This window comes from Rhinatrema bivittatum, chromosome 15, assembly GCF_901001135.1.
Source record: "Rhinatrema bivittatum chromosome 15, aRhiBiv1.1, whole genome shotgun sequence".
Lineage (NCBI taxonomy): Eukaryota > Metazoa > Chordata > Amphibia > Gymnophiona > Rhinatrematidae > Rhinatrema > Rhinatrema bivittatum.
The window spans coordinates 67,866,435-67,893,418 of record NC_042629.1 but is presented as its reverse complement, the minus strand read 5'-3'; the positions used below and the strand labels follow the sequence as shown (position 1 = coordinate 67,893,418).

Here is a 26,984-nt window from a genome sequence, read left to right as displayed (position 1 = left end):
CCATTTTGAGGAGGCCCAAGACCCACAGGTAATCTAAAGATCTGAGCACCTAACTCTTAAAGGATCCTAGCTCCAGCTGATAAAAAAAAAAAACGACCCTCAGCTGAGCATCTGAATTTAGATGCCTTAAAAAGTGGCTGGGGGTGAGGTCAGGGGCGTGAAGTTAGGCCATTCAAGGACAATCCTAAACGTACGCCTCTGTATTCAGCCCATAGTTAAGAGGCCTAACATTGGCGGACTGCAAGCCCTTGCGCATTGGGTACCCCCATGTTGGACGCCGAGTGTCCTCTGAACATTGGGCTCACTGTGCTTCGTGAGTAGGACATCGATGGAGAGACTATCTTGGTGCCATCCTGAATGAACCAGCAGTAAAAAAATTGGGCACATGCTCTTCGGGGGATTCCCAGCGGAAGCCCGTCTGTATCTTACCCCCTGCCCCCTCCTCCGGGGAGGCTCCAGTCTAGCCCAGGGACTCCTGGCTGCTTTTGCATGAAGTCCATGCTCCTGCAAGCATCTTCTGCACTAAAGCGTCACACATTGGGTCAGGGAGCAAATCACAATGCGCAGGCCCAACACATCTCAGAAGATGTCCACGATAAGCAATTTCCTATTTTCAGGAGTTTTTATTATAACCCAACCTGAGTGTCTTCGTAAGGATGGAATAAATACTTGACCAAATAAATTCATAATTTGATCATTTTTAGATAATATCATCTGAGACCCTAAATTTGGGCAACTACGTAAGGGGCCTATTTTCAACCAAATTTAGGGGGCTAAGTTTTCAGCTGAAAGAACCTCTAAGTTAGAGATCTAAATGGAGGGCCCGTTATTCATTTGCCTAGATTTAGGCTCCTACGTTAGATGCCCAGTGCTGAAAACCAATGTTAAGCTCCTAACTTTCTTCCCCCACCCTATCCCCGCCACCATAGCCTTCCAAATTTGGGTGTCTAGAGAAACTAAGAGCCTATCCTGGCGCTCAGCCCTAGTACATTTTGAATTTAGAAGCCTAATTTAGGCACCTAAGCCCTCTGAACATTGGCCTGCGTGCTCTTACATCTGCTTCTGTTAACGCAATAATAAGCATCGTTAAGGTTTTCTGTTCTATATCCGGATTTTGTCATTAAGCCATCGTCTTCTAGAACTGCTGCAATAGCAGACTGGAAGGCTCCACTGGACACAGACAGTGAATGGACCAATAGGAGAGTAATCAGCTCACCTTAAAAAAAAAAAAAAGGAACGCGTAAAGCTTCCCATCCCGTGGGCAACCAACTTCATTTTGGCAATTTTGTGACCATCTAAATGGGGACTTTGCACTCCCAGGACTGATACATCTTCTACTTCACCTACTGAATTCTTGATGGCTCACATATGTATGTTTTCTGTTTGGTAGGCACCTTTTTATATATATTTATTCATTTTGACTTAAGCAGTAAAGTGAGAATAAACAGACAGCTTCAATCAAGGGGAAAGGGGGCTTCTGGCACCATCCTGCCTGGAAAAGGCATCCCCCTCTCCGCCAATAAATATATTGACAGGCTCTGCTCTCCTCTCCTGTCAAATCTAACTAGTTCTTTGGGTTATTCTTTTTATTATTATTATTATTTATAAATGTAATCTTTACTAGGGATGTGCATTCATTTTAAAACGAACGGTAATCCGAACTGAAACGGGCATTTTCGTTTTGATTTGTTTTACCCGCAAACAAATGCACAATCCCCCAAAAATCCTAACAATTTTCAGATTCATTCGTTTCAGGAATAGTGCATACTATTACTTTCCAACACGAGTAGAAACAAAAAGAAAAAGAAGAAAGAAGCCCACAAAAGAATGAATACAAAATGATCTGAAAATAAATAAAATGAACAGAACCAAAAAAAGATTTCCCTGCACATTCTTGATCTTTAGTGAAAGAACAGATATAAGGAAAAAAAAACCCCCAAAAACCCACATACAGTGGAATCAACTGAAAACATTTGTGATGGTCATAACATTTAGCCGCATCTCGATCACCAGTGATCCAAAAAATGTCATGAAAAAGGGAATGGCAATTCTACAGCACTTCATGCTCATAGTGTTTTCCCCCCAGATAAAAATCCTCGCTACCTTCCTCTTGCATTAGCATAACCAACACTCAGTTCTGATGTCTCCCCCTTCTGCACTTTGCCTTCCAGAAACTTCTCTCTCCTTCCATCAGTAAATAAATGAGAGGTGATCCTGTCTGATGGCTACCAGCTGCTTGCCACTGGGGAAAAATTCCAATACTGAACCACTTTTTCCTCTGAACTGCATGTCTTGGGCTTTTCTCAATCTACCTTTTTTTCCTTCTTAAAAAGTACTCCGGTGATTTCCACAGAGTGCAATAACCCATACTTGCCTCAGTAAGACTGATCAGTAGCAGCCCGTCTCTCTCTCTCTCTCAGCACTAGCCAGTCAATAAGCTACTCACAGCTCCTAAAGAGCACTAACTTCAGAGCAAATTAGACCAAGTTCCATCCTTGCCTCATGCCAGCAGGAAATAAAGAACTTTATAATTGAACCCTGCTAATCTGCACTGGGTGGGCTTCAACAACAATTATGAATCTGGATAATTAATGTGCCTAATGATGTATGTTTCTCAATTTTATTTGCCCAGCATGGGCAACGCTGACAGGCCTTTGGGGGAAGGAAACGGCCAGGACGAATTGCATACCATTAATTAAGCACGGGCTCTTTCCCTGCATCCACACTGAACGATGAGATTTCAGGCCCCCACACGGCAGTTAGGCTGCTGAAAGAGTTCCATGTTTGTTCGGGCCCAAACTAATCAGCAAGTCATCAACAACTCCTGCCGTGCCCCTCTGCGAGCACCACAGAACAGCCGGGAGGGCAAACCGCGCCGTGGCGCACGCAGCAGCTCAGACGATGCACGCAAATACTGTCCCGGAGGGGTCTGCCGGGCCGCGTCAGCTACGCTGATCACACGCCACCACTTGGGCAGAACAGAACGGTAGGACGAGACTTCTGATAATGGCGGGACGCGTCGGGAGTGTTCAAGTTTTGCAAGATTTGATTTGATGCAGGCACGGGGAACTGTGTTCACGAAACACGAGCTATTACGCTCAGCTGCTTCTGGTAAAGTCAGGCCTGGAACGTGACAGCAGGAAACACTTTACAGAGGAGGAGGCGGCGGCACTTTACAACCATGGGATGCGTGGTACCCGCCCTGGAGTGGAAAAAGGCAATTTATTAGGCATCAGCATGCTGTACAACAGCATGAAGAGAGAAAGATGGTGAAGCTAGCCTGGCGTTTTAAGAAAGTGCTCAAAGCCAGAGGTGCTCAAACCTGTCCTGGGGCCCCTACCAGCCAGCTGGGTGTTCAGGATCTTTCCAATGAACATCAATGAGATTTATTGAAGGACTAGGGGGCACTCCATAAAGTTAGCAAGCAGCACATTTAAAACAAATCAGAGAAAATTCTTTTTCACTCAATGCACAATTAAGCTCTGGAATTTGTTGCCAGGGGATATGATTAAGGCAGTTAGCTTAGTTGGGTTTAAAAATGGTTTGCATAAGTTCCTGGAGGAGAAGTCCATAAACTGCTAGGGTTTACAATCTAAGTTTGTACCTGAGGCAATGGAGGGTAAAGTGACTTGCCCAAGGTCACAAGGAGCGACAGCTCCTGGTTCATAGTCCACTGCTCTAACCACTAGGCTATTCCTCCTCCCCTCCCCCCCTATTAATCAAGTGTACTTAGGGAATAGCCACTGCTATTAATTGCATCAGTAGCATGGGATCTTCTTAGTGTTTGGGTACTTGCCAGGTTCTTGTGGCCTGGTTTGGCCTCTGTTGGAAACAGGATGCTGGGCTTTATGGACCTTCAGTCTGACCCAGTATGGCAACTTCTTATGTTGTTACTGCATGCAGTGCTTCTAATGTATGCAAATATTTTTCATGCATATTCATTAGGGATAAGGTATGAAGAGGGTACCCCAAGGACTGGTTTGTGCACGGGAGTTCTCTACCCACTCCTCGGGATACACCCAGCCAGTCTGGTTTTCAGAATATTCACAAGGAATATGGCCTGAGATACGTTTGCATCTGCTGCCTCTACGGTATGCAACTCTCTCTCTCTCATGCACATTTACTGAGTATATCCTGAAAGCCCGACTGACCGGGTGCATCCTGAGGACTGGGTTGAGAATCTTGATCTAAGCAATATATTGTTCTGGAAAACAGGAACGCTCCTCGGATGGTTTACGCATGGGAAATTTAGGTGCACATCTACGCAAAGTGGTGGGGAACCGAGAGGAAAGTAATCAGGCGCACTGGGAGGGCTGCTGTCATCTACTACATTACAGTGTTTCCTTTTTTGAACTGATCATGAACAGATTTACTGTGCACATTAATAGAGCCAAACCGTTTGTCATTATTGGGGTGGCAGCCGCTTTACTGGGACCGTGCTGGCCCGACATAGAAACGAAGGAACGTTTCCACAGGATCTTCAGCTACACGTCGTCTTACCTCCCATCCTTCCATCTCAAGCCCTTTCTTTCCATAAATGTCATAGATCGCCCTCGAATGCGGATCACTGAGCACTGAAAGATAAAAACCAAAAACGTTAAACAGGGCTGCAGTCCGGCCAGGTATTCACGAGATCCAGAAATGAATGCACGCAAGTTAAATACCCAAGCAATGAACATGAACTTAAAATGACTATTGCCCTGGATGAGTCAAAATCTCACAACCTGTGGCCTTCTCTTTAAGGCTAGGGTTGCCTGTCCATAACTTAAACTCACCAGGAGAAATACCATCCAGCGTTAACCTGTGCACCCCCACCCCACACACACCCACTTAAAAAAAAAAAAAAAAAAAAGGTCAGTTTTTCATCTTGCTTAAAATCTGTCATGAATGTACGGTCCTCTCTAGAGGGCCCCCACCGAGCACCAGGATTGAGAACCACTGGTTTACAGCATCAGGTCAAAGGTCATCCTATTCGCTTCCCCAAGCACATACGAGCCCAGCAGCCATTTTGGATGGCAGCCGTCCTTAGCCAATCACGGAGCTCTTGTTCTACCCAGACTGCTCAGCAGCCCCTGCCTACTCTCGTCAGGACAAACTCTCTCTGATCCCTACTTCTCTACCTCCTGCGCTCTCCACGCCTCCCGCCCACGCTTGGAGCAGTCACCATTTTGGGGGCCAGCACCTCTCCTGGTGAACTGGTAATTAATGGGGTACTGTCTGTGTTCCGGCTGCAAGGAACTGTCCCCAAACTCGGCTCGCTCGCAGGGCTGGAGTTCTCTTTTCAAGAGAGTTCTCAGACACTTTAAGGCGTAATTAAGGGCAATGTAAATGATTCCTGCCCACGCTGGAAATTAATGGAGGGGAAAGAACTGCTGACCATTCTGAAACATATGAGCTACTTCTACAGCTAATCTGTGGGCTTTAATAAGAAATCATTTATTCACCAGCTCGCTCCCCCACCCCCCTCCCAGGCTAAGCCGCCGGGCGTCAGGTTTGCTGAGGCAGCAGTTTTATGTCGGAGCAGCCCCATCAGCTCCTGGATTCTGAGTACGTTTCAAATGCTTTCCCCCCCCCCCCAAAACCTTTCCGAAGCACGGCAAACAAACCACGTTGGTAACGCGGGCGGACGTGAAGACGAACACCCAAGCTGGCAATGTCGGAAGTCGTGCGAGCCCAAGCAGAGTCTGGATCAAAATATCACCCCCACCAACTCCCTGCGCTTCAGATGATCTGATGCATCTGGCTCCCAATTTAAATCTGATAAAAGATACCATTACCTTTGACTATGCAAATTCATCATCAAGCTCATTCAGACTGGAGCTGTGACCCATTAAAATCTCATTTCTAAGCAAGATGGAGACGGGGGATAGGAGAAAATCTATTTGCAGTGCGAGATGTTTACTGAGTCACAATCTGTCTAATTGCAAGCCAGGGCCTCGGACGTCCCAGCAATGGCTTCCTGGGAAACGTACGGCTTACTGCTCTGATGCTGAAGGATGGCTTCTACTTGTGACTGCAATCCTTCATTCTAAGCAAACAGGAAAAGGCAATTTGAAAAAAAATGCTTCTGCATTACAGTTCAAACATCTTTGTTCCTCAAACCAGTGAGAACCATTCCTGTACCGTCTGTCTCGCTTTGTTATAAAGGCAAAGAGCAGACTAGCTGACCGCTCTTTATCACCTAACTTGCTGCGTCGTCCCCTTGCAGTGGAATAATAATTACTATTATTGTAACATGATGATAATAATGCTGTGTTCATAAGTCTGACATCAGAGTACTTTATCAACAGGTCACACTGCCCTCGTTATATAGTTAAATCTCTTCTAACGCGCATTGAGAAGATAAAAAGGAAAGCCAAGCACACTGCTTCGCAGCAATTATATCTGTTACATAACGGCTGCCCTTCGATACAGATTTTCTTCTCTGCAATCACAAGTGAGGGAAGGGTTTCTATAACTTGCAAAGCCACAAGTTAGTTACAGAAACCCTCTGCCAGCACAAGGGCACAGCTAAAACACAAGTTTGAAAACAAAGCTTGCTGGTAAAGCATGGTAGGGATTAAGTAACGGGAACGCGTGAGAAGACAGCAGGACCTAGAATGGCCTACAGCAGTGCAATGAAACGAGAGATGCTTGGGACAGATACAGAGGGCAGCGGTGGAAAGAGAGCCGAGAGGATGGGGAAGCTACATGGGGCTTGCAGTATGGCAATTTATCTGCTCGTTGATCCAGAGAGGAGGACAATTGGGCCATCATCTACCAGGCAGCCATTACAAGTCTCGTTTGCAAGACAGAAGGCGGCCATTTTGTTGGAAAAGACATAAAGCTAACTCCTCATGGGGCTGCATTTGACAGTGACTGTCAGAATGCCTTGGTGACTCCAGGTGAGACCAGGAAGTGTGACTGGTCAGGGATGGCGTGCTGCATACATTTTATTATGGAATCCAAGCAGTGCTGAAAATGCTAATTAAATAATAATAATGAAATTAATATAATCCTCCCTGAAAGGGTTTTGCATGATGGTTGGGTGCCAGCATGTACATGGAGTGAGAGCTCCCTTAGGGCAATGTGGATGCAGGGGGAGACGCCTCCCGCAGCCATAAACCCACAGCATGCAGGACAAACTGTGCTATCAACCGTTCTGCAGTGTGGGCCAATTACGGTCCTTGAGGGCCACAAACCAGTCGGGGTTTTCAGGATATCCCTCATGAATATGCATGAGAGAGATTTGCATGCACTCTGCCTCAGTTCCATGCAAATCTCTCTCATGCATATTCATGAGGGACATCCTGAAAACCCTGACTGGTTTGTGGCCCTTGAGGGTCAGAATTGCCCACCCCTCGTGGGCAATTCTGACCCTCAAGGGCCAGCCTGTGATCACGGTTTGCTGTCTGATCTGCAGCAAAGATATGTAAGAGACTGCAAGCAGAGGGACTGCACGTGCGGTGATGAAAAGCAAACACCATATGACAGGCGAGTTTTATCCGGATTCCCTGCAGGTCCTTAACTGGACTGGTATCCAGGTGCCAGAAAGGAGGAGAGGGCAAGTCACAATAAACCATGCTTTGCAATTTCAATGTAAAGTGAAAGCCTAGGGTGGGGCCGCTTTTGGGAACAGCTTTGGAAGAGCCCATGGAATGGTCTTTTTTTTAACCCACAGACCATGCAGCCGACTTTCCAGAAAGGGAGCGACTCCCCGGGGGTCTGCGTGCTGAAAGGATCCGCTGGGTTTTACACACACACACACACAATCCACGACCGCCGTTTCCCCAAAGCCCCTCTCTCTCCACCCCCCCCCCCTCCCCCGATGCCCGGACACAGCCTATCCAGGTAAATGGCTTAGAAACTGGGGAAAGGGAGTCTGCATCAGCTGAGGGAAGAAAAAAAAAATCTGTAGCCAACACGGGCACATGCGGCCACTAATTTTTTTTTTTTTATTATTGTTTACTACTGAAGCAGTCACCTGAGCAGAATTGCATGTACCCCTGTTATCCTTTACACTTATTCCCTGTGCACCTCCGTTTTCCTTCTCCACAGCCCTAAAGAGGGCCATGGATTTTCTTTCCTAAAATCCAAGCGAACGAGAGACACAAAACTAAGCATCCCGAAACGAGTTCACTTGAGGACTCTTCGCCACCAGTGCGGTTTCTGCAAACCCAGAGCGTCCCCACTGACCTTCATAAGCCTGGTGAACAAGGTTGAAGAGCTGCTCGGCCTGCTTTTTCAGTTCGGGGTCGCGGTGCTTGTCAGGGTGGTAGAGCATGCATAGCCTGCGGTAAGACGACTTCAGCTCCTCCTGAGAGGCCTGGGGAGGAGAGAGGCAGCACATTGATTTCTGATCAGGGCCCTTTCTCATAACCCTCAGGAGAGTTTGCCTAGGGCACTTCCTTCAAGACTCTCGGGTTCTTGGCAAGTCCCTTGCGGATCCCGGATCCGATTATGCAGCCGGCCCAGCTGCTCTCTGGCCTTTAGCAGAGAACGCCTCGGGGGTGAGTGGTGCACACTGCAGGAGCCGTCCAGCGGCCTGCTCCGTGGAGTTTTAAAAATTTAGCACAAAAAAATCTTTTTCTCCTTCCTTTTCTTAAAGGGAAAGAGCGGCCATTAGGGAGAAACAGAGGGTGCACAGGCGGGGGGGACCTGCCATCCTTCCCTACCTGGTAACAACGACTCTGAATAAGTTAAGGTTCTCTCTTTTAACATTAATTTTGCATCTCTTTAACCTGCTCTCAGGCACATCTCCTGTTCTGGTAGAGATCATGCCACTAGTGAAAGACAGAGCCGGGTCAGGCTTTCTGGTCTTACCTGATTTAAGGAGAGCACCCTGTGCTGCTTGACAGGGAAACAGCTGAAGAACGATCCCAGAGAACAATTCTAAGCTCCCCATCCTGCAAGGCGCAGCACCTCAGGGTTTCCCCCACCATCTCCCGTTTTTCTGCAACGTCGAGCCCCGACTGCAAGAGGCCATTACTGGTAGCTCAGACCTCAGAGCCTACCTTCATGCCGATGACACCGGATGCTGCTTGGAATGGAAGGATCCCGGGCAAACACCATAGCAGCGCTTCAAATCGGTAATCATCGGCTGTAACAAAAACTGGACGAAGGCCAGCAGGTTAAAGCTGAAGCCCAGGAAAAACGAGGTACTGCAGCTGTCCGGTGCCAGAGGCCTGGTCTGCTGTGACTTACAACGAGGCCTTGGGCTTCACCCTTCATCCCAGGTAAAAAGCTTGACTCAACCCTCAAGTGGAATTATCCGATTATCCATGGGGTAAGAACATTTTAAAAGCCTTGGCCCACCCTCAGCTAGTTAAACCACTCTGCCCACTGCTGCGGTCACCTGAATTAAAGGCAAGAATATAAAGCAGTAGCTCTTAACTACTGTAATGCTATTTACATTCGGCTCCCAGTGAAAACCTTGGGGCCCACGCGATACAGTGCGATCAGCCTAGCGCACAACTTGCCCTGCGGTTGTGGCCGCGCGTTTTCCACGGGCTAGAATAATTCCCGATGCAACGACGGGGTCAGCGCATCCAAAACGCATGCCCAAACCAGTTCGTAGCTAACAGTGCTCAGGACGTGCAAATACCACCTACTAGATGAGGCTATTTAGTTATTACCCCCGATGCAAAAAAATCACCGGGGATCCAGCGCGCACATTTTAAACTTAGCGCCAGGCCCGGAGCTAGCGTTAAGTCTCCACGTGCTCCAAGCTGCCACAAAAAAAAAGCCAAAAATACTGTTTTTCTGTGGTTCCTTCTACTTAGCACCGTCCTGATAATAAGTAGGAGGAACCACAGGAAGCAGATTGGGGGGGAAAAAAAAAAAATCTTGACGGCGGTCGGGTTAGGAAAACAGACGTTTGATTTCCGAGGCTGTGCATGGGTTAGGAAAACGGACGCTAGTTAATTGAGCGTCCGTTTTCCTAACCGGCGCACAGCCGCATCTCCCGGGCGCCCGATGCCACGGATACGCTAGGGGCGCACCATTCATCCTTAGCGCGTCCTTTTTGGCGTGGTAGCTCATTTGTCTATTGCATCGGGTGCCCAGGAGAGGGGGGAGGGGATGTGCACGGGTTTGAAAAAGACGCGCGCCTAGTTAGGTTGCGAGGTTTTTTTTTCGCGCTCATATCAAATGTCAGACGGCCCAAAACGCAGCTGCCAGAGGTGACGTGGGAGGTAGGCGGTAGAATAGGGTTTCTCTGCTATTTAGTAGCACAGGCTCGCAATCAAATTTTGTTTGAAATTTTCCAGTTTTGACCCTTGAGAGGGCCTGGGTCCAGAGGACGTTGCTGTAATGGCGCGTGGTACCCACCTGCCCAAGATCTCAGGTCAGCATCCCAGCAGGGAAAGATCTACCACTAACAAGGACAAGGGGTTTTTGGTTTTTTTTTTTGGGGGGGGGGGGGGGGGGGTTAAGCAGGGGATGCCCCATCCCTGGAACCTGTTTTCATCAGATCGGAGAAGGGCCGACGATTTTAAAAGGATGGCTCTTTGATCACAAAACTTGACATTGTTAGGGCCTGCAGTACGGGTTTTCTGATCAAATTATATTCTGTTACGGTTGGCACTGGTGCAGGGGAAGGAGGCGGCAGGGTGGTCCGGGTCAGGAGATGGGGATGTTATGATTATTCTGCCACTCCGGTTTGCATTTTGTAAAGTGATATTTTAAGTTATTTTCACTAGGGACAGTCATGTTACTCTTGTGTAGCAAAAATGCCAGGAGTCGGGTGGCACCTTATACCTAAACAATTTATTGAGGCACGAGTTTGTCCTTGGAAGCTCGTGCCTCGTCTATAAAGGTACCACATATGCCTCTTATTTTCACTTATTGCATTAACGTATTATTGAGAGCCACAAACAGACCTGGTTTTCGGAATATCCACAATGAATATGCATGAGAGAGCTTTGCATGCACTGCCTTTACTGTATGCAAAACTATCTTAAGCAGATTCACTGTGGATTTTCTGAAAACCTGGCCTCTCTGCGGCTCTCCCCTGTATCGTTGTCTGGATTTGATCTGTATTGTATTGTTTGAATTTTAAAATCTGTGGTTGTGATCCACCTTGAAATGACCAAGGACTAGGAAAGGCAGAATCTCAAGGAATACCCCAGACTCCTGCAACCCTGGGGAAAGCACAGCGGTATCCGATGGGCTCGTGCAGCTTGCAGGACGTCACAGGACATCGGAGGTAGGCCGGGAGTCTGACCTTGCTATCTCACAGCCCGGAGCTACTCACCGCCGCTACGCAACCAATTGGAAGCAGCGTGCGAGATGCAAAAGAGCTTTGAGAAATTGGGCTGCGCGGCTCTGTCCACCAAAATTGTCAATACTGCCCTTTCTGCTACTCGTCCCTGCTAGTCTCTTGATAGCCCCCCCCCCCCTCTCTCTCTAGCATGTAGCCAATGAGATGCAAGGCAGAAGCTGAGGTGTTGGATGTCTGCCCAGCCGTAAAAACAGACCTGACAACCCACCTGCCAACTTTGGGGGTTTTACTTGGCAGGAAAGGCTTCTCATCTTGGCCTCAGTTACTGGTAGCTTGGTGCCTGCGTGCATAAACGCAATCAGTCCTCTCAAGGCATGTGGTGAACCAGCAGGAGAGACCCGGCTCGCTTATCTGCTTGTGCACTCCCGATTATTAAAATTTAAGTAGATGAGAAGGGAGTGGAGACGGCCGCTTTCTCAGTGACCTTCTTTAATCAAATTAATGACAAATGGCGTAATGTGCTATTGATTAAGTCACAGAAATGAGCAGTTTCATTTTTCATAAATATCATGTTCAATAAAACGTTAGATTGGACCCTTCATCATAACTGAATAGCTAAGGTCATTGGTTCAATATTTTATGAATGATAACCTTCTCCTCTCCCTCCCCCCCCCCCCTTTCAGCCTCCATACAGAAACCGACAATATTTTAAACTGTACATAAAAACATAAGAAATGCCATACTGTATCCAGACTAAGGTCCACCGAGCCCGGCCTCCTGTCTCATAAGCACCCGGCAGATCCCGTAAAGTAGATCTAAAGCCTCTTACTCACTCCCAGGGAGAGCAGTAGCTTTCTTTACTCTGCCTGGCTAATAACGTCTTGTAGACTTTTCCTCCAGGAACCTGTCCAAACCTCTTTTAAACCCCACTGTGCTCGTCACTCTGACCACGTCCTCTGGCAGCGGATTCCACAGCTGGACATGTGCTGAGTGAGAGAGCACTTTCTATGGCGGGTGGTTAGGTTCATGGTTTAGTGTTATTCGAAAGGGTAAATAACCGTATTGAGGTCCAGGGGTAAAGATGCATCTTAAAATATCATTATTTTTTAAAATGTAGGCGGTGTCTCATTCCCATCGCCGGGGAACTAGAAATTCTCTCCTGTCTTATTTCATTCTGCACATATTTTGTAAAAAAACAGAAAAATAAGGGTAGCAGCAATCAAGGCCCATTCTGCAAGTAAAAGCACCTGCACATGTCAGCAGCACGAAGCCTTTTTCCAGCTTATTCCGCGAAGCACTTTCTAGTATGGTTTTTGAGCAGCCACTTGCATTTGCTCTAATAAAAGTATCCACACCAAAGCAGACAACTTTGCATTGTCATTTTTCTGTAGGAAGTCATCCAAGCAATACCAGGTCCCGCAGCTTTGCTTTGAGTATTTCAGCACGCCCCCATGGGTAGTTTGCCAAAATGCGGACAATTTGCTGACGTACTCCAAAAACACGCATGCACGCACCAGAACGGAGGGGGGTAGCCAGTTCTGGTGCTCAAGAGCCACAAACGGATCTGCTTTTCAGGAGAAACACAGCGTGTATGTGAAATCAAGCTCTTAGCACCAACGCGTGCTAATATTTCTGAGGAAAACTCAGTGCAGATATCCTAAAAACAAGTTTACGGCTCTCAAAGTGGATCTGAAAGTTCCCCGTCTAGTAGGCCCCCCATGAGAAAAGCGACCAGTCGACTGCCCGAAAGGGAGAGCCACGCCAGGGACGTGGCAGGGCACGACGGATGCGCCGTCGCGTTTGTAAAGAAGAGTCCAGACTGCAAAAGTTCCGTGCGTAGGATCGCTCACCCTTCCAAACTCGTGGCTAAGTTAAACTCGAAAATGAAACCCTGGAAGCGATATGGCTAACCCCCGCCTGAGAGTCTCACGCACAAACATGCGCCGTCAGAACTCGATGGCGGGGAGGACAAACACCCATCCACGTTTTGTGTTTTTTGTTGTGCTGGGCTCGTCGGCGTTCCCGTGCACAACAACAAAACAGCAACGAGACTCGAGAACCCTTTCAACGGCTCCAGTCCACCCATGTTATAAGTGCAATAAGTCCGTTGTCGCGGCGCGCTTACGCTGCTCGGGGGGGGGGGGGGGGGGCTGGAATGGCCTGGTCTCACACGTCACAGCACATCCAGGACCGGCCTCGGTTTACTCCATCACAATGCAAAAATGGACTTTGTCTCTAAGAAATGCAAACCACCGCGGCAAGCACACCGCCTCTGTGCTTCACTCACTTCTTAATTGGATTTCAGTAAAAGTTAATGAAAAATGTTTCAATGACGGAAACAATACACTGAAATGATTTCTGCCTAATTCAATATCGTTTCCCGTTGGTACCACTTAGTCCAGGTCCCTCCGATCTGCTCCATTATGACTGGGGGGAGGGGGGGGGGGGTTATGCAATTACGATAGATCCTGAAGATTTTGTTAACGTGGCATTTATTTACATCTCAGTAAAGGACTCCGAACGCCTAGCTATGTAACACTTGCACATACATCTCTGAATGAATTATCAGAATCCCCAGGAGGTCATGCCTGGCGAGGCAGCTAAGTGCGAAAGCACTACTAGCAAAGGGCGTGATTTGCTACGAAGTCTTACTTGCTTTGACGGAGGCGAACAAGCAGTGGTAGCGCAGCAGAGCTGACAGAGAGCTGTGCAAACTCAACACTCAGCGCTGTCTGGCCAGTCTGTATCATCAGGGGCAGCTTCATGCAGTCCTAGGTTCCTCTCGCCCTCAGATAATTTCACAGCACTAAACTGCCCTAGGATGGGTGTTAAGGAACCGAGAACGGACTAATATCTCAAGGTAACAAACTAGCAGCGAGTCGACAGAAAGGCACAGCTGGAACGACAAATGCTGAAAACAGGAATGGAGAAGCAGCACTTCAGCCCGGCTGGCTCGAGAGTGGAACGTGCTGAAATGGCCCCATGTACCTATAGATTGCTCATTTCTACTACTACGCAGCCCCAAAAGGAGTTAATCACCTTTCAATTTAAAACAATAACATTTTCCCAGTAGCTTTGGAGGCTCAATGGAAATCAAAAATATTCCTGCTGACATCCCAAGTTGAGGAGCCCGCCAAAAGGCTCAGCGGGAGAGGGATTTAGAGGGCAACCCAGGCGCCACGCACCCAGCAGGCCCGGATCTTTGCTCCGTCGTCTTTCGGCGTCGCATGCTCACAAAGATGACCTCAGCTCGGCTGGCTTTCAGGCCTCTTAGGCAGACTTCTCCAGCTGTAGCTTTGAGGGATCCAAGAGTGACTGCATTTCACTCCGCTCCTTATGATTAATATGAGATGGGATTATACACACAGATAGAAGTTGAGCCTTGCAGCATCACATTTTTTTCTGTTCCCGTTTCTCATCGTGGATTTAAGTTTTAGTATGGGAGCTGCACCAACATTTTTTTCTGGATAAGATCCAGTCCTGTAACGTTTGCCATCACATCCAATCCACATCCCCTTACAAACAACGGGGATGGAGCATCTCTCCTATGACGGGAGGCTACACAGGCCAGGGCTCTTCAGCTTGGAAGAGAGACGGCTGAGAGGGGAAGTTTATAAAACCATGAGTGGGGGTGAAACGGGTAAATAAAGGAGGATTATTTACCCTTTCAAATAATACTAACAACCAGCAGATTCAAAACAGATCGTAGAAAATATACTTTTTCACTCAGGGCACTGTCAAGCTGTGGAATCCGCTGCCAGAGGACGTGGTCAGGGTGATGGGCTCAGCGGGGTTTAAAAGAGGTTTGGACAGGTTCCTGGAGGAAAAGTCCGTAACACATTATTAGCCAGGCAGAGTAAAGAAAGCTACTGCTCTCCCTGGGAGTGAGTAAGAGGCATTGGATCTACTTTACGGGATGCTGGCTCGAGGGACCTTGGTCTGACCCAGGAGGGCAATTCTTATGTTCTTCTGTAAAGGAATTTTTGTTTTAAAGACCGGACGTCCCCTCTCTGATGAGAAGCTAACAGTTCTGCTGTACAAATGAGCTGAGTCATGAACCTCCAAGCTTGCCACCTCACAGCAAGGAATTAAGAACAATTAATTTGAGCGACCTGCAGCTCTAACGTGCTGAAGGTATTAATATTATTAACAGGCAACAGTTACAGCTAAAGGCTATTCCCTTACTCCAATAGTGATCACGTGTACTTCTATTTCCTAATGATAAAGTCACGTTAAAATCAAGGGGAAATGTTTCACAGTCTGAGTGCCAAGACTGGACATAGTCTACCACCCAATGAAATGGAGGCGTCTCCCAGAGTGGGTTTAGGAAAAATCAGGCACAGTTTAGAAATTCAAATGAACACTGGGCATCGCCGGTACTCAGGCTGGAGAACATGCAGGGTCAACATCCGTTGGCCTAAAGGTTCTGTGACTATTTTGCGTTATAGAAAAACTGCTCGGTAACCCGTGCCAGGGGTGAAGACTAAGGACCAATGAAGCAATAAAAAAAAAGGCGTTCCTAGACGAGACAAATCCTTAACACTTGCAGGCGTCTCCTGATGCAGACAGAAGCCTCTGGCTGTTCCCTCCTCCAGAGACGGGTTGATCCAAGGGATTCTGCTCTTCATCACTCTGGTTTGTACTGTGCCCTTGGTGACGCAGCCGTGAGGCTTGGCCAGAGATACCGAGGCACTACAGTTACACCCTATTGCCATTTTACTCTTCTCAAACGTCAATTTTTCATTAGATGGCACAGCCACTGCTTTAGGGTCCTCTCTCCCGCCCTCATCTTTCCATGCACTTACAAGCTTCAATCTTATATTTCTATACAGAATTACTGCAGCTCGCCTCACCCGCCCAAGCCACAACAGATCCGACGATTTAACTAATTACTGCTAATTGTACATTGATCAGTGTCCCGGTAACCTGACCTGCCATAAGCTAATAAAATCCTAGAATGATTTGACATACTCTAGTCACACAATTTTTAGATTTTTATAAAAGATGTTTTCTCCCAAGGTAAAAATACAGGCAACCTGCAGCCGTTTAGCCCTAGGATTCATTTCTAAAACTGGACCGCTAACCTAATTCTCTGTGACGTTATAAATAACAAGGGGACGTTTCACGATGCCTCACGCCCTAGCTGGGTACAGAAATAAGCACATGGCCATGACAATATCCATTATGGGGGTTTCTGTGCAAGACGTTACCTCATTAAACATCTGAAATGTTGTTTTCCTTATAGGAAACTAGGCAAGAGCTGGAGTCAGCTGGTGACCGATGGCAGGGCAGTTTTAAAAATGCTCAGTGACATCACAACGCGCTTTCAGCTTCCCCGGCCTGTTCCTACACAGAAAACTAAAGAGAAACTCTAAATATTGGGGGTAATGAGAGCGCACGAAGAAAAGGCGAGCATGGATGCGCTACTATCTGTGGCAGACACAGTGATCTAATAAGGCCAGTTCCCCGTGCACGGCTACAAGGTTCCCAGTCAAAAAGCTTGGGCCCACTTTTTTTCATTTATTTGTTGGCCATCTTACGAAGAACAACAGGATACCACTAGTATCACTAGGCAGTGACTTATCTATGAAACGGTGAACCAGAAGAAATATAAATCAGGAAAAGCAAATGTGAAGAGGTAGGTACGTACAGGATGTGAAAGTGAGAAGAGAGTATGGGGGTGAGGGGAAGGGAGAAACCATAATAGGGGCCCAGTGCCTGAAGGCCCTTGCAGCCGAGAACATGGACTTTGAATCACGAGCACTACAGGACAGATAATCACTGAAGAATGGTAGAAGCATCCAAGTAGTGAGAGAACTGGGAAAAGAGGTGTGTAGCAGAGTTTTACAGTCATTGGAGACAGCAGCAGTCCAGGTGTGATACAAAAACAATTTGAAGACGAGATGGGCATCAAAGGAAAGGACAGATTTTATAAATATTATGTAGGCAGCACGTGTGTTAGAAACGGGAGGAAGCATGAAGAGAGAGGAGGGGGTTAACTACTATGCAGTGTTTTCCCCCATTTTATAAACCCCACTCCTCACCCTTTCCATCTAGACTGGCCACAAGTCTTGGCTCCTTACAGAAAACTGCACGCAGGCATCCCAAGTCTGGCCACTAGGTGCTGCTGTTGTGCAATGGATGCGAATCCCTCACTCCCACCTTGGCAATTACAAATGTGCCATTTTACGGTGCTTTGCAATCATTTAATATCTGCTGTTCTGGGTGGCTCTCACTATGCAAGTGTGTTAGAGGTGTACAGAACATCACTTGCCAAGCACATGCAGTGCAACCTTCAGATATGATAAAAGGGCCAGGCATAGCAAATATTAAAGCATTACACTGAACTGCATGGTGATCTTGCCAGGATGAAACACACTCTATAAGTAATTTAACAATTATAAATCAGATTATCATTCTTAACCTACTCTACTTTTGCAGCCCCATCACCTCCAAATTCACCTTTCTGCTTAACACCAAAACAATTTCTATTTTCAAGATGAAGCTTACATAAGCTAAGCATATTTTTGTTCGCTCGTGCCCTACACTACTTTATCCTAATGGTGAACAAAATCACTTTCCAGGAAAAAACAAAGACATCACTTAATTTGCACAAGGAACAAATCCAGACCCAGCAGCTGTGAATCTGGTTTGAAATCGGTATCCAACTACTGCATGACCTCACTTAAGCTTCAATGTAAGAACTCCGGGGAGCCCAGCAAATTAAAGAAACAATTTTTTTGTTGTTGTCATGCTTAAATAAAAGAACAGTTCTATACCAAGGACAAGCTCTACGATATTCACCTGATTTCAGAGCTACTAAATCCCCTGACTTCTTGATTCTTACTCCTGCTTTTTCAGGGCTGAAAGTCTTCTCTATCCTTTTTCAGGGCTGAAAGGCCTCTCTATCCTCTACACTATTTAATATCTATATGCTCCCTTTATGCAGAATTCGATCAGGCCTCGGTCTAACACATTTTATCTGTGCCGATGACGTTTAAATTTTAATACCGATCCAACTGTCCATCGACCAAACTCTTAAGCTCTGGGACATATACCAATCCGCCATTGAAAAGGTATTAACCCAAATGAATCTTTCCCTAAATACTAAAAAAAACTGAAATTCTATACATCACACCTAAATTAAGCAAGACAAAAGAGCTTGAAATTGAAGAAGCGGCCAAAAACTACCCCATTTCCCTAGAAGTGCGAGATCTAGGGATTCTTATAGATTGTGAATTCTCCATGAAATCCTGCGTTAAAAAAATCATAAGCGAAGGTCACTTCAAATTAAACATACTCAAAAGATTAAAACCCCTCCTATTCCCTAAAGACTTTAGAACTGTCTTACAGGTACTTGTCTTATCAAGACCAGACTACTGTAACTCACTATTCTTAGGCCTTCCCACAAATATCACAAGACCATTGCAACTTCTGCAGAACTCTGCAGCTAGACTCGACAGGTACTAGAAGATCCAAACATATCATCCTAATATTAAAAGAACTTCACTGGCTGCCGGTCAAATACAGGGCCCAGCATTAAATCTTATCACTAATTCACAAAACCCTCTACAATGAAAAAATTAAATGGCTAACCTCTTCACTTCCACACCCCCTCAAGAACCACCAGATCAACCGCAACAGGGATGCTACCAATTCCTTCCCCCAAAATTGCCCACCTTAATAATGTAAGAGAAAGAACTCTCTCTAATGCTGGACCCCTTCTATGGAACTCTATCTCGCAGGAATTACGACCAGAAGCTGACATCAAATTATTTAAAAAGGGGATTAAAACCTGGCTTTTTAAACAAGCCTACCAAGAGCTGTTAGCATAATTATCTCACTCTTCTGATTTTATACCAAGGTAATGTATATTTTTATTATACTATCTCTACCCTAACTATACTACCTCTCTAACAGGTCGATCCAGTAAGGTGTGCTCCGTCGGAGCGCACTGTCACCCTGCTCTGGGCGCGTGTTTTCCCTTACCCCTTATTCAGTAAGGGGAGGAAAACACGCGGCCCACCCGCGGCACCTAATAGCGCCCTCAACATGCAAATGCATGTTGATGGCCCTATTAGGTATTCCCGAGCGATCCAGTAAGTAAAATGTGCAGCCAAGCCGCACATTTTACTCTAAGAAATTAGCGCCGCCCAAAGGTCGGCGCTAATTTCTTCCGGCGCCAGGGAAGTGCACAGAAAAGCAGTAAAAACTGCTTTTCTGTGCACCCTCCGACTTAATATCATAGCGATATTAAGTCGGAGGTCCCCAAAAGTAAAAAAAAGTTAAAAAAAAAAAAAAAAATTTTGAATTCGGCCCGCGGCTGTCGGGCCGAAAACCGGACGCTCAATTTTGCCGGCGTCCGGTTTCCGAGCCCGTGGCTGTCAGCGGGCTCGAGAACCGACGCCAGCAAAATTGAGCGTCGGCTGTCAAACCCGCTGACAGCCGCCGCTCCAGGCCAAAAGGAGGCGCTAGGGACGCGCTAGTGTCCCTAGCGCCTCCTTTTCCTCGTTTGCACCGCGTCAGCTCATTTGCATACTGGATCGCTCGCACCGGCCAAGGGCCGGTGCGTGCGCCGGGAGAGCGGGCGTTCGTCCGCTCTCCCACGGACTTTACTGGATCGAGCTGTAAGTGTTTAAATTTTGATTATTTAGCCTACTATTTAGTTTACTATGTTAATTATTTATATTATGAAACAATGTATTTACTTCCTTTCTTCTTTGGAAATGCAAATAATTTAAAATGATTAATAGCTAACTACTGTAAACCGATTTGATATGCTTGCATGAAAAGTCGGTATATAAAAATTATTAAATAAAATAAATAAAAATTTATTTTATTTATTTATTTATTTAAAAACTTTTATATACCGGTATTAGTATGCATACATCATACCGGTTTACAATGTAACTTTAAAGGTAGAAATTACAATGAACAGGGAGGAGTATACAGGGAGGAGTATACAAAGAGCAGGAGGTGGAGGAATTAAAGCAATAAATAAAAACTGCAACGGACTATTTACAGGAATATACAAGGCGTAGGCAAGATACTTGCAGAAGTCGGTGTACTTAATCAGGGTAGGCTTGTCGGAAGAGCCATGTTTTAAGTTTTTTTCTGAACTTGGCGTAACATGGCTCTAGCCTGAGAGTGGTAGGGAGGGTGTTCCATTGTTTAGGGCCTGCAATGGATAGTGCACGGTCCCTAGTAGAGGAGAGGTGGGCTTTTTTCAAAGGGGGAATGGAGAGGGTGCCTTTGTTGACAGTGCGAGTGGGTCGTTCAGTGCGTATAGGACGAAAGGGTTCATCCAACCAATTGGAATTGTGCGAGTGGATGGACTTGTGCACTATGGTTAGAATTTTGAAGAGAATTCGGGATGCGATGGGGAGCCAGTGGAGTTCTTTGAGTATTGGGGTAATGTGATCAGCTTTCCTTGAGTTGGTGATGACCCTGGCGATGGCATTCTGGAGCATTTGTAAGGGCTTGGTGGTGGAGGAGGGTAGGCCAAGGAAGAGGGCATTACAGTAGTCCAGCTTTGAGGAAAGGGTGGCTTGGACGACGGTGCGGAAGTCATGATAGTGGAGGAGGGGTCTGAGTTTCTTCAGGATGTGAAGCTTGAAGAAACCTTCTTTGAGGATGGAGTTGATCTGTTTTTTGAGATTGAGTTGTTGATCTATGATAACCCCAAGGTCTCTTACTGTGGGTTGGGGTGTTATGACGTTGAAAGCTGGATCGTTGGAGATCGGTGGTTTGGGAGGGAGGTGAGGAGAGATAAGGAGCAGCTCTGTTTTGGAGGAGTTTAGAGCGAGGTGGATGTTGGTGAGGAAGTCATTGATGTTGGCAAGACAAGTGTTCCAGAAGGCAAGGGCATCTGAGAGAGAGTTGTGAATGGGAATGACGATTTGAACGTCATCTGCATAGAGGTAGAATTTGAGGCCGAGGTCTGTGAGGAGCTGACATAGAGGTGTGAGATAAATGTTGAAAAGGGTGGAGGAGAGGGAGGAGCCTTGTGGGACAGGATCTATTTAATGCGACAGTGGGACAGGATCTATTTAATGCGACAGGATCTATTTAATACGCTGCCTCCGCTGTATGCAAATATATCTCATGCATATTCACAGTGGATATCCTGAAAACTGGATCCGTTTGTGGCACTCCAGGACCGGGGCTGCACACCCCTGGCCTATTTACATGTTGCTGCCTACAGTTTATGGATACTGAAGAATTAACGGTTAATGTTCATGATGTCTTTGGCTACTTATAAAACATTCTTTGGTGCACCGAGTAACACTGGAGACAAATCAGATAAATTCTGATTTCTCACATTTCATGGTATTGGTTTCACAGGTAATCTGGAGGCCCTCAGCTAAGAGGGGCACCAGAGAAGGTGCTAAAAGCCAAGGGAAATAAAAACTAGTATTTTCCATTAAAGGTGCCCTCATCTTGGACTTCTTCCCTTGTCTTAAGAAATGAGGAACAGGAACAGACTAGGTCCAGTTGAAGATAAATGGTGAAATGTGCTGGTGGAGGCAAAAAAAAAAAAGTATACATTCTGCTACTGGCACTGTGGTTACAGTGTTTCAGAACCGGAGGACTGATTAAAATCCCAGCTCCACTGGACCGAGCTTCAGCAAGCTCCCAAACCCAAGGGCCAGGGTCTTTACAACCACAAGTATTTTGGTGCTGCATAATGGGCGACTCATTTTAACTGGTTTCTTCTTTTATAGGTTGCATAATCAGAAGACACTTATGTTTTTGCATGCATTTTGGCTCAGGGCACTGAACTCCTTCCTTTTCGAAAGGTTCCTTCTTCTATCGATCTATTTAGAAGAGCACATCCTTCCCCCCACTGCCGCCTGCTAACAGTGCGGCTCCAGCTCTGTGCAGCATTTATTTATTATTTATTTAGTGTTTTTTTTAATACCGGCATTCACGATAGGCATCACATCATGCCGGTTTACATTAAACAAGGGGTGAATAAAATGAGAAAATACAATAAAAACTTTGACAAGTGCGAAGCTGGAAATGTTGCGGTTACAATAAAACAGGGATGTACATGCCTTCAAGTGCGAAGAGAAACCTAGGCCGATGCAATATCGGAGCGCGTTAAACAAGCGCTCATGATTGAGCACCTGCTCTCTTAATATGCGCTGACGCAGCGCTCCCAGGCACCTGATTTAATATTTAGATGGGCTGCCGCGGTAAAAAGGATTCACTGGGGAAAATTGTGCGTCCCTAGCACCTCCTTGGCATCGGGTGCCCAGGAGAGGTGGCTGTCAACCAGTTAGGAAAACAAACGCTCCATTTTATGAGCGTCTGTTTTCCTAACCTGACCACCAGTGACATTTTAACTTTTTTTTTTTGCTGGTTCTCCTTTTTTCAGTTCCTCCGCCTTAATACTGCCATGATATTAAGGCAGAGGAACTTTTGGGATTCCTCAAGAATTAATGCCTGCTCCAGGGCAGGCGTTAATTTTTGAGTAAAAATGTGTGCATCGGGCGCACTTTTTTTTTTTTTTTGCATACAGGGGTAATAGCCTCATCAATATGCGCTGCTTTGGACGTGCAAATCAACTTATTGCATGAGGGTGTTTTGGACATGCGTCCAATGAGTGTATGGTAGGATGTGCATTGCCCAGCTGGGCCTTCCACTTTCATGCTGCAGTGTCTCTGACCAGAAAGCATGTCTTTTTTCCGCTCCCCCCTAAACACTCTTTCTGGTAAGAGATCCTTCTATCCGACATGCCTGGCTGCTAAAATGTTACAGCCGTCTCTTTGGCAGAATCCTCTTTGGCTGAAGACACTGTATCTGGTGTGATCTGGCTCACAGATAGCGGAATGGATTGGGCCACTGGAGTCATGGCCCTTCCAAGCTTTTGCCCCCCCCATGGCATCAGTAACTAGGAAGCCTGGGGGGAGGGGAGGGCAGGGCAGAAGTTGGTTTGCCCCTCTCCCCCCTAAAGATGGCTCACTGCCTCTAATCCTACTACAGTTTATTACTCATCAGTGAGCGATCTGTGCATTTTTCTCTGGGTTGCGATCCCACAGCTGACCTCCTTTTTATGTTCCTAATGAAACTGTACAGTAAACCGTTTTGGCCATTTGAGAAAGGCGGCATAACATAAAGATCTTGTAGCTTTCCTTTTATCTGCTATGCACAAAGCGCCAAAGCTCCCCGTGTGTCATGTGAATCCTGTGACCCCCGGCAGCGCCGCCTCTCCCTCGGCCCCGGCTCCACCGACCGGGACTGACCCGCTCCCGGTTTTTCCCACTCCCCCTCCCCGGCCTCGCGTGGAGCTGCAGTCCTGATTTTCTTTGGCAACAAAATAATAATAATCAGATCATAGAGGAAAAGCAGAACTACAACTCCCTGCATGCCCTGAGGCGGAAAGAGGGGCAAAGCCCGGACCGGATGAGCTCTGCTGGGTGGATCGGCCTCCCCCGTGGAAAGCGGCTCCGGGCGTCCCGTCCGCTCCCCCTCTCTCCAGGGTTAATATCCCCGCCGCCGGGTGACGCGCGGCGGGGACGCCTCTCCCCTCCCCGCCGGCCCCCTCCTCACCTCCCGCCTGACGTTCAGCAGGGAGTAGTAGTCAGCATTGTCCAGCGGCGGCGCCGCCTCCTCCTCCTCCGCGAAGGCCGTCGCCATCTTCACGACCTTTCACCCGCCGGCGAGCCTCCCCAGTGAAAAGCAGGGGAGAGCCGCGGCCGGCGAGCGACAGCGCCCCCTGCCGGCCCGGAGAGCGGTGGCAGCGGCCTGGGAGGGAGACAGCGAGCGCTGACGGCAGGGGCCGGAGGGTCAGAGCGGCGCCCCCTGCCGGCCCGGAGAGCGGTAGCAGGGAGACAGCGAGCGCTGACGGCAGGGGCTGGCGCAGGAAGAGTAGCGCCCCCTGCCGGGCCGGGATAGGTCAGGTTCATCAGTCCAATGTACCGGGGGCCGATGAATCCAGTGGAAGGCTCGCGCCAAGGTCATAGGGCAGAGTTGGGGGGTCACTGGGGCAGGCTCCCCGGGGTCCTCCCGTAGTAAGGGGAAAATGCCTTCCTTCTGCTACGTTACTGAAGTCTGCCACATGCCCGGGATATTTAAAGTAGCAGAAGGAAGGCATTTTGCGCAGACTGAAAAGCTCAAGGACAAAAGGTGATTACATGGGAGGAAGGCTGAGAATGAATGTGAGCAAATACTTTTTCAGGGAAAGCCTGAGATACCCGGAACAGGCTTCTGGCCGAGACTGTAGGAGAGTGAAGCATGCAAGGGACAGGCACAGGGGGCCCAGAAGAGCTGCAGGAAGGAGCCAACCAGACCTGGGACAGCAGATACAAAGGTGCAGACTGGATGGGCATCATCTGTGTTTCCAAGAAAGCAGCATTTTGGGCCCACACTGATATGCAAAGTCCCCCATGAGAGACTTCTTAGGAAATTAGAAAGCCATGGGATAGGAGGCAGCGTCCTATTGTGGATTGGGAACTGGATAAAAGAAAACAGAGAGTAGGGCTAAATGGTAAATTTTCCCAATGGAGAAAGGTGAATAGTGGAGTGCCCCAGGGATCTGTTCTGGGACCACTGCTTTAAAACATTTATAAATTACCTGGAAATGGGAACACGTAGGGTAATCACATTTGCTGTTGACCAAAGCTACACAATGCAAGTTTTCACATTAGGAGTCACCACTCAGGAAAAGGATTTAGGTATCATCGTTGATAAGATGTTGAAATCTGCTCAGTGTGCAGCGGCAGCCAAGAAAGCAAATGGGATGCTTGGGATTATTAGGAAAGGAATGGAGAATAAAACAGTGAATATCACAATGCCTCTGTATCACTCCATGGTGCGACCTCATCTTGAGTGTTGTGTGCAGTTCTGGTCACCGCATCTCAAAAAAGGTATAGCAGAATTAGAAAAGGTACAGAAAAGGGAGACCAAAATGATAAAGGGGATGGAACAATTCTATGATGAAAGGCTAAAGAGGTTAGAACTCTTCAGCTTGGAGAAGAGACCACTAAGGGGAGATAGGATAGAGATCTATAAAAAAAAATGAGTGAAATGGAACGAGTAAATACAAATCAGTTGTTTACTCTCAAAAAGTACAAAGACCAGGAGACACACAATGAAGTTACTAAACTTCATTTAAAACTAATAAGAGAAAATAATTTTTGTATTCAACGCATAATTAAGCTCTGGAATTTGTTGCCAGAGGATGTGGTGAAAGCTGTCAGCATAGCTGCGTTTAAAAGATGTTTGGACAAGTATCAGAAATCCACTGCTTTTCCCTGGGATAAGCAAATTGGAATCTCTCTACCATTTGGGATCCTGCCAGGTACTTGATATCTGGATTGGCCAGGATACTAGACTTGAAGGACCTTTGGCCTGACCCCGTATGGCAAGTTTTAATTTCTTTCCAAGGAACTGCTCCCCGGAGCCCCCTTCAGCACCTTGCTGCCCAAGGCTTGAGAACAGCTGTCATTGGCCATCTGAATTAGGCATCTCTAGTTTGCCTGCAGGACCAACTTTAGACCAATTGCGACCCTTTGCGGAAGATGCGAGGGGTCAGAGGTCTCTGTCTGAAGACCATTGCGATCACAGGCTGTCCGCTCCGCTCCAACCCAGCACTCGAGGGCGCAGGACAGGACAGAGCAGGGGCCCCTTCAGTGTGGTGGCGCCTGAGCAAGGCAGAGCTGGGTGCAGCAGCGCAGATCGCCCCCCTCCCCCCCCCCCCAAGGGTGGGCCATGGTTGCCAGCTTTGGTGAGCAATAACGCAGTACTGAGAAGGGGGCAGGCACCGGGGGGGAACCGCCCTTCGTTCCGCAGTTCTCGGATCCTGTTCTTCTCGTCGCCACACTGGAGGGGATGGAGCTCCATTGCTTCCCCTCCATCCTTGTTTTTCTTTATTGGAGGGATGGTGGTATTTTTCCCACTCCTCCTCTCCCCCTTTAATGGTTGCACTGGGCCAACTGACAAACCTTTCCAGCTGAGGGCTGGAAGGAAAGTTCCCTTTCATTTTTCTCAGTTACAGCAGTCGGCCCTCCCATGAGCACCAGTGCATCATATGTATGACATTCCTGAATCCCACGGCTGGCCCCATTATGGAGAAGAAACTGAGACACAGGTGTCTCGGTACCAAGCTGTGAGGTTAACAGGCTGCCATGTCATCTTGGATAAAGATTTGTTTCTTTTCTCCTAATAGGCCCCAACCATTAAAGTGATAAGTTTATTATGTCAACATGCACCGCACCTTGTAAGCTAAATCACATTATTTCTTTATTTATAAGCCGTGGTATTCAGAGTTTTATGCTGTGTTCAGAATGATATCTGAATGCCTCCCCAATGGTTAAGGGTACTGATGTCATTATCTCTCTGTTGTACAAGGCCTTTGGAGTTTATTTCTCTCTTCTTTTCCCACCGGAGTAGTGACAGCTTTTTCCTCTGCAATTTTTGGTGAAGACAATTCAGTGCTCATGGATTGTCCTTTCATTCAGCAGTTGCTTAAGATGTTTGCGTCAGGAATGTATCTGGCGCATATCAGTTCCTACATCCAGCGCACTCTCAGGATCTCTGCCCTCAAGGAAAGTCTTTAGGTTGAGTATCTCTTCCGTGAGAGTCGGTTCTGTTCTCAGCTCCCCAGCGACTGTGGCCAGCTCATCCTTCAGTGCCTGCATCTCTTTTCTTCAAATGCACAATCATCAGTCTTAGGGTCTGTTTTCTCCATTCAGGATAGCCTCATTCTTTATAAGGGCAACTCTCTGTGCAAATCTGCAGGCTGAGACTGATTCGTCGGTGTTCTTCTTGTCCACAGATA

General features: G+C 47.2%; 1 protein-coding gene across 3 annotated transcripts in view; it reads right to left on the bottom strand.

Moving 5' to 3' along the window:
* Positions 1-23,948, bottom strand: part of DNAJC11 (DnaJ heat shock protein family (Hsp40) member C11) — a 59,087-nt gene extending 35,139 nt beyond the window's left edge. The window contains exons 1-3 of one of the 3 annotated variants that reach the window (XM_029578181.1): positions 23,756-23,948; positions 8,176-8,305; positions 4,501-4,574 (exon numbers count right to left, since the gene is read on the bottom strand). In XM_029578181.1, the coding sequence (XP_029434041.1) occupies positions 4,501-4,574; positions 8,176-8,305; positions 23,756-23,842 (291 nt within the window). In that variant the 5' untranslated portion in view covers positions 23,843-23,948. The remainder of the gene's footprint in view (positions 1-4,500; positions 4,575-8,175; positions 8,306-23,755) is intronic. The other 2 variants (XM_029578179.1, XM_029578182.1) reach the window with 2 other exon arrangements.
* Positions 23,949-26,984: the final 3,036 nt, after the last annotated feature.